Source organism: Falco cherrug, chromosome 8 (assembly GCF_023634085.1).
Source record: "Falco cherrug isolate bFalChe1 chromosome 8, bFalChe1.pri, whole genome shotgun sequence".
Classification (NCBI taxonomy): domain Eukaryota; kingdom Metazoa; phylum Chordata; class Aves; order Falconiformes; family Falconidae; genus Falco; species Falco cherrug.
In genome coordinates, this window is record NC_073704.1 from 41,858,119 (window position 1) to 41,871,393 (window position 13,275).

Here is a 13,275-nt window from a genome sequence, read left to right on the forward strand (position 1 = left end):
AGTATCCAACTTGTTGTATTACCTGGGGGAGGCAGGGGAAAGGGATTCCCATTTCTAGGTATAACCACTTTGTTTCTGCATTATTTATAGATAGGTCCTTCATTTCTAAACATGATCACAAACATGGCCATAACACACAGAGATGAACTTGCAGCCCAGTTTCAGCAGAATTTTATTTCAACTAATTCCTAACACAAAACTTACACTCAAGAACTTCAAGGTACATAGTGCCTTTGTCATAAAGGTCTCCAAAAACACTTCACAAAAATCAGAGCAGAACATTTATGTATGAAGGGTGGTCACCAAAAGGGTCTTGTACAAGACAAGGTACCACTGAACCCATATGGTAGAAGTGAACAATATACCTCACCACAAGAATTTGGGCAAGGAAAATCCAAATCAAAGATATCATTTGGTTGGAAAATCATAATCTGCCTTTCCCTTTGGAAAGAGCCTGTAGTTATCAAGGTTTATTGATGTCACAAACAAGTAGCTTAACGCAGATTTTCCTCCATAACATGGTGGATGGGATTCTCCTGCTCAAACTCAGGTGTCTAAGGTTGGTTTAGATCACCCAGGAGATCCCATGGGGCTGCAGCAGGGTGATGGTTTTCCACAGGTGCCCAGATCCTACCCCCTACCTGCCACAGCATGCTGTCCTTGGATGCTTTCAGCTGTGACAACTTGGGATGTCCAACGTGGGACCAGACACCCATGCAAGTGACTCCCGCCTGTTGTGCCCCACTACTGCAGAGTGCACCGCGAAACAACTGGGCGCCCCAAAACCACACCAGAAGTGCCACCTCCTCTTTCAGCATACAGATGAGTGCCCTTACAAGTCTCTCCGCCAATGGTAATTCAGGTATAAGCCTGGTTTAGTTCACAAGACTATGTGATGTAGCCCCACCCAAGGAGTGATGAGAGCAGCTCTCCATGAAAAGCACAAGAAACAAAACCAAAGTGCCACACGAGAGACAGTCGGCAATACTGGGAATGTCCCCAAAACAGCCGTTAGGAGGTAAGCTGACGGCCACACAGAAAACCCTGAAGATGCATTTTCTTTGTGAAATGCTTATAATAATAAAGAACTAATTTTTTGTAAGCATTACATAAACAGAATCCACTGTTTTGCCAGAAAATTCTGGCCTCTACAACTTCAGCTGAAAGACAATTCCCCCACAAAATAATCACCACAAGAGGAGTGCTTCAGCAGGACACATTTTTCCATATCCAACTGGAATCTGTTGACAGAGCTGCCCCATGCAGCTCGCTGCCTCTTCTTCCTCCCAGAGGATAAACTACTTGAAATCTTTCTACAGGTGAAGTGTGCAAAATTAATGGAATATCACTGAGTAGAAGCTACCAGATTACCCCAATAAAACAATTCTCTTGACTTCCAACGAAACAAGCGTTTTCAAAAGATGTTTTCAAAATTGTGACCTATAGTATTTCACTACATTATCTGAAGCAGGATATCAAATTTTGCAAGGGATATCAAAATGCATTAAGTGTATTAACCTAAAGTTATATTGAGACATAGGGACAGTTCCTGCTGTCCGTATGTATAAATGGAAAAATGATACATTATGTAAGCTAGGGAAAAGAGTCGCTAGTTAAGCACTGAAACCATCAGTTCGGAGAATGACTATTCTCCTAAAATTACAAATGAAAGCAGAAACAGAAGACAAGTAAACCCAAATGAAGATTACAGCTAGAATATTACCTATCCTGTGCAAGAAAAGATGTCATAACCCAGACCCAAGCAACACAAAACTGTCAGAATCCAGTATTCAGAAGTGACCCGTATTTAAGGACATAAAATCTCTTACTTAGAACAAAAAAAGGTTTTCCCCCAAACTGGGATGCTCATAGTAAAAAGTGTCAAGGAAACAGAGTGTAAAGAGGGTTTATTATTAAGAGGGAATGTGACTGGAGTGTAACTACTCAGATGTATTTTTACCCTAGTGCCTTAAAGCTTTTAATGTGCTAAAGCCCAGATCCCACAAGAAAACACATGCAAGTTGCTTTGCAAAAAGCAGAAACCACAGAGATTGGTGTGGGACCACTCACACCGGAGAAGTGACCCATGGGAATGCAGACTCCAGCACTCCTGACAGCTGTCCAGGAACAGCAGCACTCTTTTTACAAGCCATGCGATTAGGGAAAGGTCACAAAGTCAGTGGCAAAAATACACTTTATTTGTACACATCACAGATGACTTGCAAAGGCCATCCTTCCTCCCCATGTTTTGAGAAAGCTTCCCTTTTGGATCAGAGGGATAGGGGAAGGCACGCGAGTCCTAGCTATTATCCATCCCACTTTGCCCCAAAGCACCAGGGACAGCTGCAGACCTCATTACAAGCAGCCAACAGACAAGGGACAGGTTGTTACTCAGACTCTCTAAACATGTTTTGGACATCTTTGTTCAATTGCCAAATTATCTGACATCGATTATCAAAATCACCTTCTGACTGTTTTTTTAACGTTTGACTGTTAGCCGAAACCTGTCTTTAACAGGAGATCTTTTTAACATTGTAAGTGGCTGAAGAAGTTCCCATTGAAATTTTATTTTGCCGGAGCTCTGCTTTATTATATTTTAAAGTAGGATTTTGAAGATTATATACTTTAGGCTTTCCCATATAACCCTGAAACAAATAGAAAGGAGTTAAGCTATTTTTTCCAACTCTGTGGGTCACCCAAGGCCTAAGAACTTTAGGGGGAAGCTATTTCTGTCTCTACTGTATTCTTTTCAAGGCAACAGAATGTATTTTAGCAAATACACGTTTGGAGTCCCGTATAATCATCTCTGCTTCCTCCATATTCAGCACAGACAATGGTGCTGAGATTGCATTTGACACAAACGATTGGTGTCCATAGAAACTGTGCGAGAGTGAACGCAGGCAGAGCCTGTGCATGGCTTGATCTCCCCAGTGCTGCTAAACCGGCTCTAGCATGTGGCGTTACACTATAATCACACAACTGGAGTTCTGCACATTCCACTACTGTACAGCAAAAATACTGGGGGTAAAAAAAACGCCACCAAACTAGTGGTGAGCCTGTGAGAAGGTGGCAGGCGATGGGAGGTGGGAACAGAGCTGCACAGGGTGCTCCAGCCCCAGATCTAACACAGGTTTTATCAAGTCACATAGCACTTGTGCCTCCCGGCTCCCCATGACAAAAGGGGGACAGTAAGAGCACCTTGCATTTGTACTGTACATGTTTGTAAAGATAGGGTTTTTTTATGGTTACCTATTAAACATTATGCATTTGGTATTATGCTAGTATTCTAAGTATTTCCGTAATCATGTAAATATTTCATTATAATAGCATTAGATGAATAAAGAGAATTAATTTTATAGGTCACACTAGAAAAACACATTTAAACAAACACCCACAGTATGTACAAAGAGACAGACAACTCCCAAATACCAGAAATTTTGGATGAGGAATAGCCAAATCCTATTTTTTATTCGTACCTACGCTGCTTATGCTATTAATATCTGACTTCTCTTTTGTGACTTGAGGCTATTTTAAAAATGAAACCTTGTTACCATGGAGACAATAAGCCGGTCAGCACATCTGCTGAAGAACAGGACATAAAATTTTTAAAGTGAGAATTTCAAAGGCTCAGACTTCTATGAATCCACGCCAATAACTCCATCAAAAACACATAGGGTATCCTGCTAATTTAGTTAGCTGTCACCTACCAGATTTCTGACAATCTTATTAACTGTTATTGTGCACCAGTATCCACCAGCAGAGACTGCGGCACTACGAGTGCTGGCACGCTGAGGAGATGAATCATGTTCCACTTCCACGTGCTGCACTGGCCACGCTCATGGAGCACTGAGGACAACAGCTTATTACAGATATAATCCAGTGAACCTGCCTAAAAGGTTGATAGATGGCTCCAAACACAAACAGAAGAACAACTGGGGGATGTACTTTTTTTTTAAGAATGCAATCATGATCATTATTTGCTTGCAAACAGCCACAAATCTTTTTCCTTTTCTAACAGAACATTAAGTGGGAATGTAATTTGAGATTCAATTAGTACATTAAGAAACATTTAATTAAGCTTCCCGATGACACAGACAGCCACACTTGCTTTCCAGATGAAGAAAAAAAACTCGCAGAAGTCTGTTGGCTTCTTCATGGTCAGATGAAGAGATGAAGAATTAAGAAGAAAAGCCAACTTTTCTACTCTTTGTCTTAAAATAAAAAAAATAATAAAAATTTACATTTCCTTCTACTGTTATTTCAACCTTGTGAGGCTTGTCCTTCACCCACCTCCTCCTCCTCCTCCCAACCATGCACGGAGAAACCCAACCAAGGCAGGATTCTGGGGCACTGGGATCAAAGCAACACCATTAGATAGAAGGCAGCTCTCAGGAAGGCAGATGTGCACATGTACATGTGACAGCCACGTGCCACCAGCTGTTACCAACAGCAAAGCCAAGAATGCGGAGCATGCTCCAAGTCCATCAGCCTCTCAAGCCAAATCAGAAGACAACTCCAAAAAGCTATCGGCTGTGCATCCCATGACACTGACTTAATCCGCATAGGCAACATCCCGTAGGAAGTTATGGAGGAATGTCATCTAGAAGTCGCCTAACCATTGGGCTCACCAGTGCTGAAGCTGCTCAGATATAGCACCCTCCATCACAAAAACACGTGTAGCAGTAGCAAAGCATGGTTCTATTTGACAGCCTTCATTGCTTCTCCTAATCGCAGCTGTCATTATGAGCCCTACCAAGGGTCACCACAGAACTTCTCTTTCAAACCTAGCTGGGCCCATTGGTCAGATGTCTCTCTCCAGTTGGCAGGAGACAACTCCATGAAAACTCTCCAATCTATGACAGGCAAATCCCACTGCGGTGGCTCAGGCCATCCCAGTGCCAGGCTGCACTGCCCAGGACTGCCCACAGGCTCCCACAGGGACCTGGACACGGCCCCTATGCAGCACACAGCCTATGTGGACACAAGGGGTGGCCTCATCACTGTCCTCCAGATGCAGGCCATCTTCAAAAATCAACTCTGTGATTTGGAAGTGAAATTCAGGCCACGATGACATCAGTGGAAAACAACCATTTCTCCCAAAGCTCATAGGACCTTTTGTAAACTTCCTCCCTGGTGCTGTACACAAGAGAAAACTGAAAACCAGCCCAAAAAGTCAAAGGGCTGTTGGCGTTCTCCAGCAAGACACTCCGGAGACATGATTTCAGTTCCACTTGCCTTTCTTCACCTTATTGATTTAACCTAAATACGTAGATTTACAAAGTAAACTGGTCTTAAGTGTGGTTTAACTTGAAAGAAGCAACTGCTGTATAAGCTAAATACATTGATCGAAGAAGAAAGGCGAGTTAAAACAATGCCACTCTGCCGTGCAGAGAAGGTTTCTTCGGAAAAAGGGCTGAATCTTTTATTCACCTGTCAAATGCTTTAACAGTTCTGAAATGCTGTATAAAGAAAAATAACGATTCAGTCCTCTAAGGAATAATCATATTCTATGACAGTAAGTATTTTAGAAATTAATGACTCATCATAGAATTGAGCTCATCCTGGCAAATTACTGAAATTCTAATCTGCTGCTTTGCAGATATCTATTTTATCAATCTAATCAGAAATTGATTTTGAGAAATGCCTGGTTCACTGCATACCCAGGTTGGAAGGGCTCACACGATTCGGCATCATCCACCTCCTGCATACCAGCAAACCTGTATTACTGAAGACCAAAGTCTCAAGGTCATCAACCAAGGTCTCATTTCATTCTAAGGAAAATTACTTTAAGACAAAAAAATGCAGAACTGGAGGAAGAAATCAAATGCACATTAAAAAGTTTGTTAAGAGATGGCCACTGAAGCTGCCTATGTACATCACTGATGACCAAAGACCAAATACTGATCCCCCCTAATTCAGATCATTACTTTACAGGACAGTCAGCAAAAAAAAATCAACTACAAAACTCAAACCTGTACTTCAGGCCAGGCATTGCTCTTGAAAATGTCAGTGCACGTAATTAAGCTAACATATGCCAGAGCCGATGAGCAGCTTCGTGTGCTTTACATCTAGAAAGGCACATGTGAGATGGCAACTGGGCAGCTCTACGTCACGCGTGCCAAGGGAAAGGTTTTCAGGCTTTGTAAATGACAAACAAAACTCAGACACCCTGAAAGCTTCCCAGATCTGACCTTCTTCCTTGACTTAACAAGGAGATACCTGAAGGCAGATGCCAACGTCCAGCTAGAGTACACTGCTCGGTCTTGCAGGAAGGATACCACAGTCCCATCTCCACACACACACACAAAAAGAAAACAAGGCAACAAAATTATTTTGAAAGATTGTAAATTATTTTTTGTCGGAATGTCACCAACTTTTTAAAGTGTTGTTACAGCTTGAAAGCTGGTCTAATAACAGAAAATGCTGGGTTTCCTTTCAGTATTACATACGAAAAAATAGTATTTAAGAGGGGGAAGCACAAGCATTGCCAGAGATGCATCACTAGGTGTAACTATGTCTTAAAAGAAAATTGACTTCAACTACCTCTAAATATAAGCAGCAAAAATCTGCCAGAAATAAACTGCATGTCTAAATATAATTTCATATAAAGTTAATTGTGCTTGGACTGAACAGGTACACTCAGTGGCTTTACTTGAAGTCGCTGACATGAGCTAGAAAGGATTTCCACTGATTGCTATGAGTGTTTCAAGATGATTTTATGACAAGGCCCTGCTGACAGCAAAAAGCAGGTAACTCTGTATTTCACCATTAGCATGTAAGTTACGGTAACGTTACAGAGCGAGGCAGTCCGGCACCCAAGCAGACAAGTCGCAGCCTGTTAGAGCAGGCAGGCATCGCCACGGGGAGACACCCGGCCAGATCCAGAAAGAGGAGGAGGAGGAGGAGGAAGGGAGGCTGAATGTCCACCTCCTCTTAAAACTGTTTTGCTGATAACCTTTGGCAGTGATTCTTTAAGCAACTGAACCTAACCCACTCATTTGTGACACTCCAGCAACACAGGACCCCTGCTCAGACCTTTGCCAACCCACCTCCAAGGGTAAAAATCCCTCTCTCAGGTGCTGATCTTCCCCTGGGGATCCCCATCCCGTTACACAGACACACCGTGTGTTGTTTTGCCTCCTGAAACTGTGTTAGCATATGCATAAGGGGTTTGAATAACCTCTAGTACACACACCTATAGCCACATCCCTGGCCCTGCAGACCCACCTGGGAGCACCTGCAGTAAAAAGCTGCCACTGTGGCTATTTCTTCTGACAAAAAGTGATGCTCTAACTCTAACACAACCTTTGGGTGACTGTTCTCATTCTTCACAGGTCACTTAACTTTTTTCAGTGAAATAAATGCCATTAAAAATCACAGCCAATAAAACTGATGCTACCAGAAGTCAAAGGATAAAAATAAATTGCGTACACTCACAAGTCACACCATGTCAAAATAAGTGGTGGAAACACAAAATCTTCCAGCAAAAACAATTAATTATTATGACAGTATTTTGCAAAATTATAAGCATATGTTTTCAGATGACCCACTTACTGTCTTACAATTGACTTCTGTCCCTTAAGGGGGTTCTTAAATATAATTGAGCAGCACCTGCCACGCAAGAGGAACAATGCTGTACACCCATTCCTTGCTCAAACACTGCACTTAACAGCTTCAGCGCAGGTTTATTCTCAGCCTTGGCTGTGCTGCTGGAGATAGAGATGCCCATCCAACAACCTGGGAATCTCCTGCACCCCAGGTCACTTTGGGACATGAGTGATCTTACTCACTGGGTTGGTGTGTTTTTTATACATATACCAGCCCATTGCTTCTCAGCACATACCTACCTGCTCCCACTTGCACACCACTTCATCCACGTCTGCCAGTGCAGCATTTCTCACAGCAAGAGGCAGTTACGGGCACTGCCCGCTGCCCACGCTGGCAATGCTGGAATTGGTAGTTCTGCCTTTGCTGACACACACATGGGACTCAGCATGATGGATTCTCTTTGCTTGTCACCATGCAGTGTTGACAAAAATTCAAATTCAAAGCTCGCCCAAACATTATTCCCTTACTAAATGAGATTGACGAATGGATTGAACCCAAAAATTAGATGCAACGTAATGACAAGTCAAGTAAAGAATTCAAAGTTAGGGGACCTGTGCCTCTCCTGACACTAGCAGAAACCAATGATGAAATTTCCATTGGTATTTTGGACTTGAGCAAGAAGTTGGTGCGCAATTCTTAATGTATACCATATCTACAAAACATTTAAATTATTTGAGGGCATTTACTGCAAATCTTACTGGCAGAATTTCTGGTTTTTTTAAAGTTATACCTACAACCACCACAATGTTACCTGAAGTTAATCCCTGCTATCATGACTTTTTTTTCCACTTACGCTTCTAAAGCCTGACTGCTGTTAGGGAAAACTTCACAGCAGGAGGAGAGGACAGCAACACTGGGCAGCTGGGGCTGCTCTGCCTCTGCAGAGCTGAAATCCCCATTCTCAAACAAAACCCACTAACTACAAATGTTGGATAAATTGTCTCATCCTAGTACCAAAGTAGCAGCAGAAGCAGTTGTGCAAAGGAAATAATCCTGAGGAGCTGAACCACCCTGTGGCGAGGGACACCACATGAAATCTGCAGGAAGGAGCAGCCAGACTCTTACCCCATCACGCCTCCAGCTCAGCCTCACCACACTTGGCCCCAGCGAGGGCTGGGGGAGGCAATCCCAGAGTTGTTTTTGTTGCTCAGCTTGTACAATTCAAATGAAACCTTTTCACCAACCTCCTGACCAGAGCTACCGCACTTGTCTGTTCAAAAGGTGTCAAGGTAGTCATCTCAGAAAGCGACAGCACTTTGCTCCCTTCCCATTTGGGATAAGCAAGTTCTGATATGGATCAATTATTTTTGCTGTGTACTACACGGAGCCGAAATTAGACTGATGTGGTAGCTTCAGCCAACACAGCATCATCCTCTGCCGGGGCAGAGCAGAGAGATGCTGGAGCTGACAGAGCACCGGTGCTGGTGTGGATATGCAGCCAGGTCCCTGCAGTGGGACTCGCAGGTCTGTGACTGTGACAGAAGGAAAAACACCCCACTACCCAGTCTCCCCATTATTACTTGGCAGCGTCCCTCAAATGTGTCACCAAGCACAAAGCGCCTCCTTGGGGCAGAGGGGTGGTGTCAGAAGTAAAAGCAAATCTCCCCATCTTCCTCCCCACAAAAAGACAACAGACGAACAGACACTGAAGCACGCTGCACTTGCCGAGCACATCACATCCCGAGACACAGGACAGAAAAAAGCACAAAGTGCAGGAAATGTTTCCGCATGTTTTGCACACGAACAAGGCGTGTGATGCCATCTGTGTAACTCGGCTACGACACCCTGTGCGTCTGCTTGAGGAGCCAGGTTCTTCCACACAAGCAGCAGCTCTCCCCGGGTGCTGGCGCAAGCGCTTCCAAGCACAAGGTTTTCAAAATCCCACATCACACCCTCACTCCCTCAGACACGGCGCGCTCCGGGTGACGCTGATCACCCTCCGTTTGCCTGAAGCACAAGGCCTCAGCTTCTGCGTGAGTGTGGCACAAAATCCACCTCTTGAAACAACACTTCTGACAAGCTGAAAGACTCTTCAGGACATCTCCAACAAGGCTCCTCAACCACCACGACAGGCTAACATGGGTTCAAATGACCTTTATATTTATTTGTCCTTATTTCAACTCTAATTTACATGGCTGAGATCCCATTAAACATCAGATCCTTACTGTGACTCTCACATGTCATTCTGCCGGTGCTGGAAAGGGGGATGCCAGTGTGACACCACTGCGCCTCTGCTATGGGATGGACCAGTGATAAGCAGACACCACAACACAACATAAAACTTCCCTGGGTTATTTAAATACCTTTCCCTGACAGACAGACCTCACAACTTCCACATCCCGAGCAAACTACGCTTCCACGCATGCCTAGCATCCCTGAATTTGTCAAGGGCTCGGTTCGCTTTCCTTGTGCTTCCTTAAATTTCTAATGAAGTCACTGGGGGGGGGGGGGGGGGGGAAAGATACAGGTTCATGCTCCAAGAAACATTCCACCTCCTTTACTTTTAAAGGAAATTAGTAACATTTACTCTGAGAAGCATCTTTAAGGCGAGAAAGCGATGCTTCAGGGAGACAGGGGTTGTGTGCCTTTATTTTCCCAAGGGACAGCTGGCAGGCAAGAGCATAAGACTGGAAATAGAAGAGGAGAGGGTAACTATTAACAGGAGGTTCCATCTCGCCAGCTAACGCAGCTCCTGCGGTGCCAGGGGAAGCAGGGCTGCTGTATAATTAGCACCGATGAGCCCGAAGCCCCAAACGGAGGTGCCAATGCTCTTGACACTTTTAGCATCACTTTTAATCCAGGAATCCTGAAGTCTGGTCCCTAAAATCGCAGCTTCTGTGCTTTAAGGAAAGTGTGTTTCTTGCCCTCAGCGTTACGGGGAATAACTAGAAAATCAGCCCAACGTGTACAGGGCAGCTCAGGGACTAAAGGCGAGCACAGCATGTGTGTTTATAGGAACAAATCCTGACCTCAGCCGGATTTCTTAGGCCTGTCTCCTCAGCCGGAGGGTCTCCGGGTTGGCCACCCCAAGCCCAGCGCTGACCTGCACCCAAACTCCCCCGGCTTCAGGCAGCCACGCACCCGGCCACCGGGCAGCCAACCCCACGGAACGCGGTGGTTTATTAAAATATAGTAATCAAGGACCCCGCAGGCACCCGCCCACGCCGCGCCCCGGCCGGCCCGGGGGATGGGAGGCCGCGGCCCGGCCCCCGCCCCTCACCTGCCGCAGGATGAAGCTGGTGGAGGTGGTGCTGCCGTCCGAGCGCTTCAGCCGGCTGCGCCGCGTCGCCGTGCCCCTCGCCACCTGCCCGGGGAGGCCGAGACATCAGAGTCGCGCCCGCCGCCGCCCCGGCGCCGCGCCCGTCCGCCCCCGCGCTGCACCCACCGCGGCCATGGCGTCCGGAGCGCCCCTCAGCACCGGCGGCTCCCTCCGCGCCGGCCGCTCCCCTCAGCGTTCCCTCGGCGCCGGCCGCTCCCCTCAGCGCCCCCTCAGCGCTCCCTCGGCGCCGGCCGCTCCTTCGGCGCGGGCTGGCTGGGCGGGCACGGCGGGCCGGCTGCCGCCGAGCGAAGCGGCGGCGGGAAGGGCGAGGGCGGCCGGGGGGCGGGCCTGGGGGGCCGGGGAGGCGGCGGGCGGCCCCCGGGGCGGGACGGGGCCGGGCCACGCGTGCTGCCTGAGAGGGTGTGGGGGTGCGGGTTCCCCCCGCCCCGCGAGCGTCCCGCAGCCGGAGGGCGGGAGAATCCGAGCGAGAGCCGTCCCAGCCCGGAGCTGCGGCGGGCGGCGCGCCCGGGCCCCGCTCTCCCTGTGGCGGGAGGGGGTCCGGCAGAGCCTGGCCGTCACGGGTAGACCAGAAGTCCGATTCTCAGAAACAACAGCAAACTACCGATAATCGCCACCGCTCCTGCTGCGGCCATCAGTTTTCAGCACTAGTGACCCGTGTCCACCATCCCGGCTTGCTGCATCCCACCTAGGACGCTCCCACTGCATCCCACACAAGACCATGGCAGGCTGGAAATGTGATGGGCAAGCTGGCCTCCGAGCCCAGTTTAACCTCTGCAAGCTGAAACCGAGCCACAACTGCCATGACCACATAAACCACAGTGCCACTCAACACATCCGAGTATTGATCACCCAGGATGCTCCCGCTGCATCCCACACAGGATGCTCCTGCTGTATCCCACCCAACACCATGACAGACAGGAGATGGGATGGGCAAGTACCGGCCTCTGAGCCCGGTTTAAACTTTACAAGCTGAAACCGAGCCACAACTGCCGCAACCACGTAAACCACAGTGCTGCCCAACGCATCCAGGTATTGATCAGCATTAACGTCCATCTGCTACCAGGGTATGCTGTAATCTCCAGGGTATGGGAGAAAACAGGTTAAATTGGGAGATTAAATGGTTTGCTTGAACTTACAGAGGAAATCTGGGGAAGAATTGGAAGCAGGACCTGGATTTCCTGCTTCCCACCCCTGTGCTTTACCGACTTGCACATTACACCTCCCACTGAAATGAGTAAGAGGAGAAACGTGTGCATCTTCAAAATTATCTCACTTTTACACCAGCAAGCTCTGCACACACACACACACACACCCCTCTGGTGAAGGTCCAAAGCACAGCAGAGCAAACATCCCCTTCTCTCTCACTGTAGACACAAACTGTGAATTTTTTTTAATCCCTTGGATGAAATTAGGCTGCCTGGTTTCTTTGTCACAGATGAATGTGGGTCATGAATGCTGTAGTCTAAATTAGATTATTTTTAAATTCAGTTTCATCATTAAATTGGTACCAGGGAGGGTACTTTTCTTTAAACATTAATCTAAGCATGGCCGAGTACATGGCTGACTTCCCAAGTTAAGATTCTGTCCAGAAACCGAACACATCATCATCTCACTTCAGGAAGACCCAGCCACGTTTGGGTCAAGATTTGAAACACAAGCACACATTTGCCAGTCATTCAGTCTATGTTTTGGCTTTATAAAATTTAGATTTACAGCCTGAAGTGACCTGATATCACCCTGCAAGGGTCAGCAAAGGGCTGTAAATAAAGGATGAAATGTAGTGATTTATGCCTAAACGTTTAGTGGAGTTGTGCTCTGGTACGTTCGGCTCCTTGCACACATTTTTTTGGCGTCCATTCACAGCATTAGCAGACTGTATCATTAAAGCACAAGAATTTCTTATTTTGGATGAGCCAGAAATCTCTTGCTAGATAATTTATTTAGAGTTTTCGTGAAAACCTATAATAAGCCGTAAGCAATCGTGGCTCTTAGTTAAGATGTGCAATATTTCAAGTGCAGTATATTTGCTTTCCTTATCATTTTTGGCAAAGCGTATTATCATTTTATGTAAGATTATTCTCTTCAATTCCCCAACAGTTAACACCCACCAAGTAGCAGCACTCTTGCTAACCTGGCGAGCCAAGCTTACAGTCAACTCATTGCGATAGAGCGCTGGTTCCCGATTAGAAGAGCTCAGCAACAGCAAAGTGCAGAACCGCAGCCGGGTGGGGGCTGCAGGGCAGGCGGAGCCCCCCCAGCCACCCCCCGGCTGCGGCAGCTCCCCTCGGGCAGGCTGCACAGAGCCTGGGCTGGGGGGGCTGGGCAGGAGGAGCCCCCCCAGGCTGCCCGGCACCCTCCCGGCACAGCAGCTCTCCCTCACGGGCAGC

General features: G+C 46.9%; 1 protein-coding gene across 4 annotated transcripts in view; it reads right to left on the bottom strand.

Moving 5' to 3' along the window:
* The window catches only part of CACNB4 (calcium voltage-gated channel auxiliary subunit beta 4), a 108,899-nt gene extending 97,768 nt beyond the window's left edge, over nt 1-11,131 (bottom strand). For 2 of the 4 annotated variants that reach the window (XR_008733548.1, XR_008733547.1), the window contains exons 1-2: nt 10,994-11,131; nt 10,829-10,912 (exon numbers count right to left, since the gene is read on the bottom strand). Coding sequence is in view for 2 of the 4 variants with exons in the window: in XM_055718530.1 (XP_055574505.1) it covers nt 10,829-10,912; nt 10,994-11,002 (93 nt within the window). In the remaining 2 variants the exon portion in view is untranslated. The remainder of the gene's footprint in view (nt 1-10,828; nt 10,913-10,993) is intronic. The other 2 variants (XM_055718530.1, XM_055718532.1) reach the window with 2 other exon arrangements.
* Between the last annotated feature and the right edge of the window lie 2,144 nt (nt 11,132-13,275).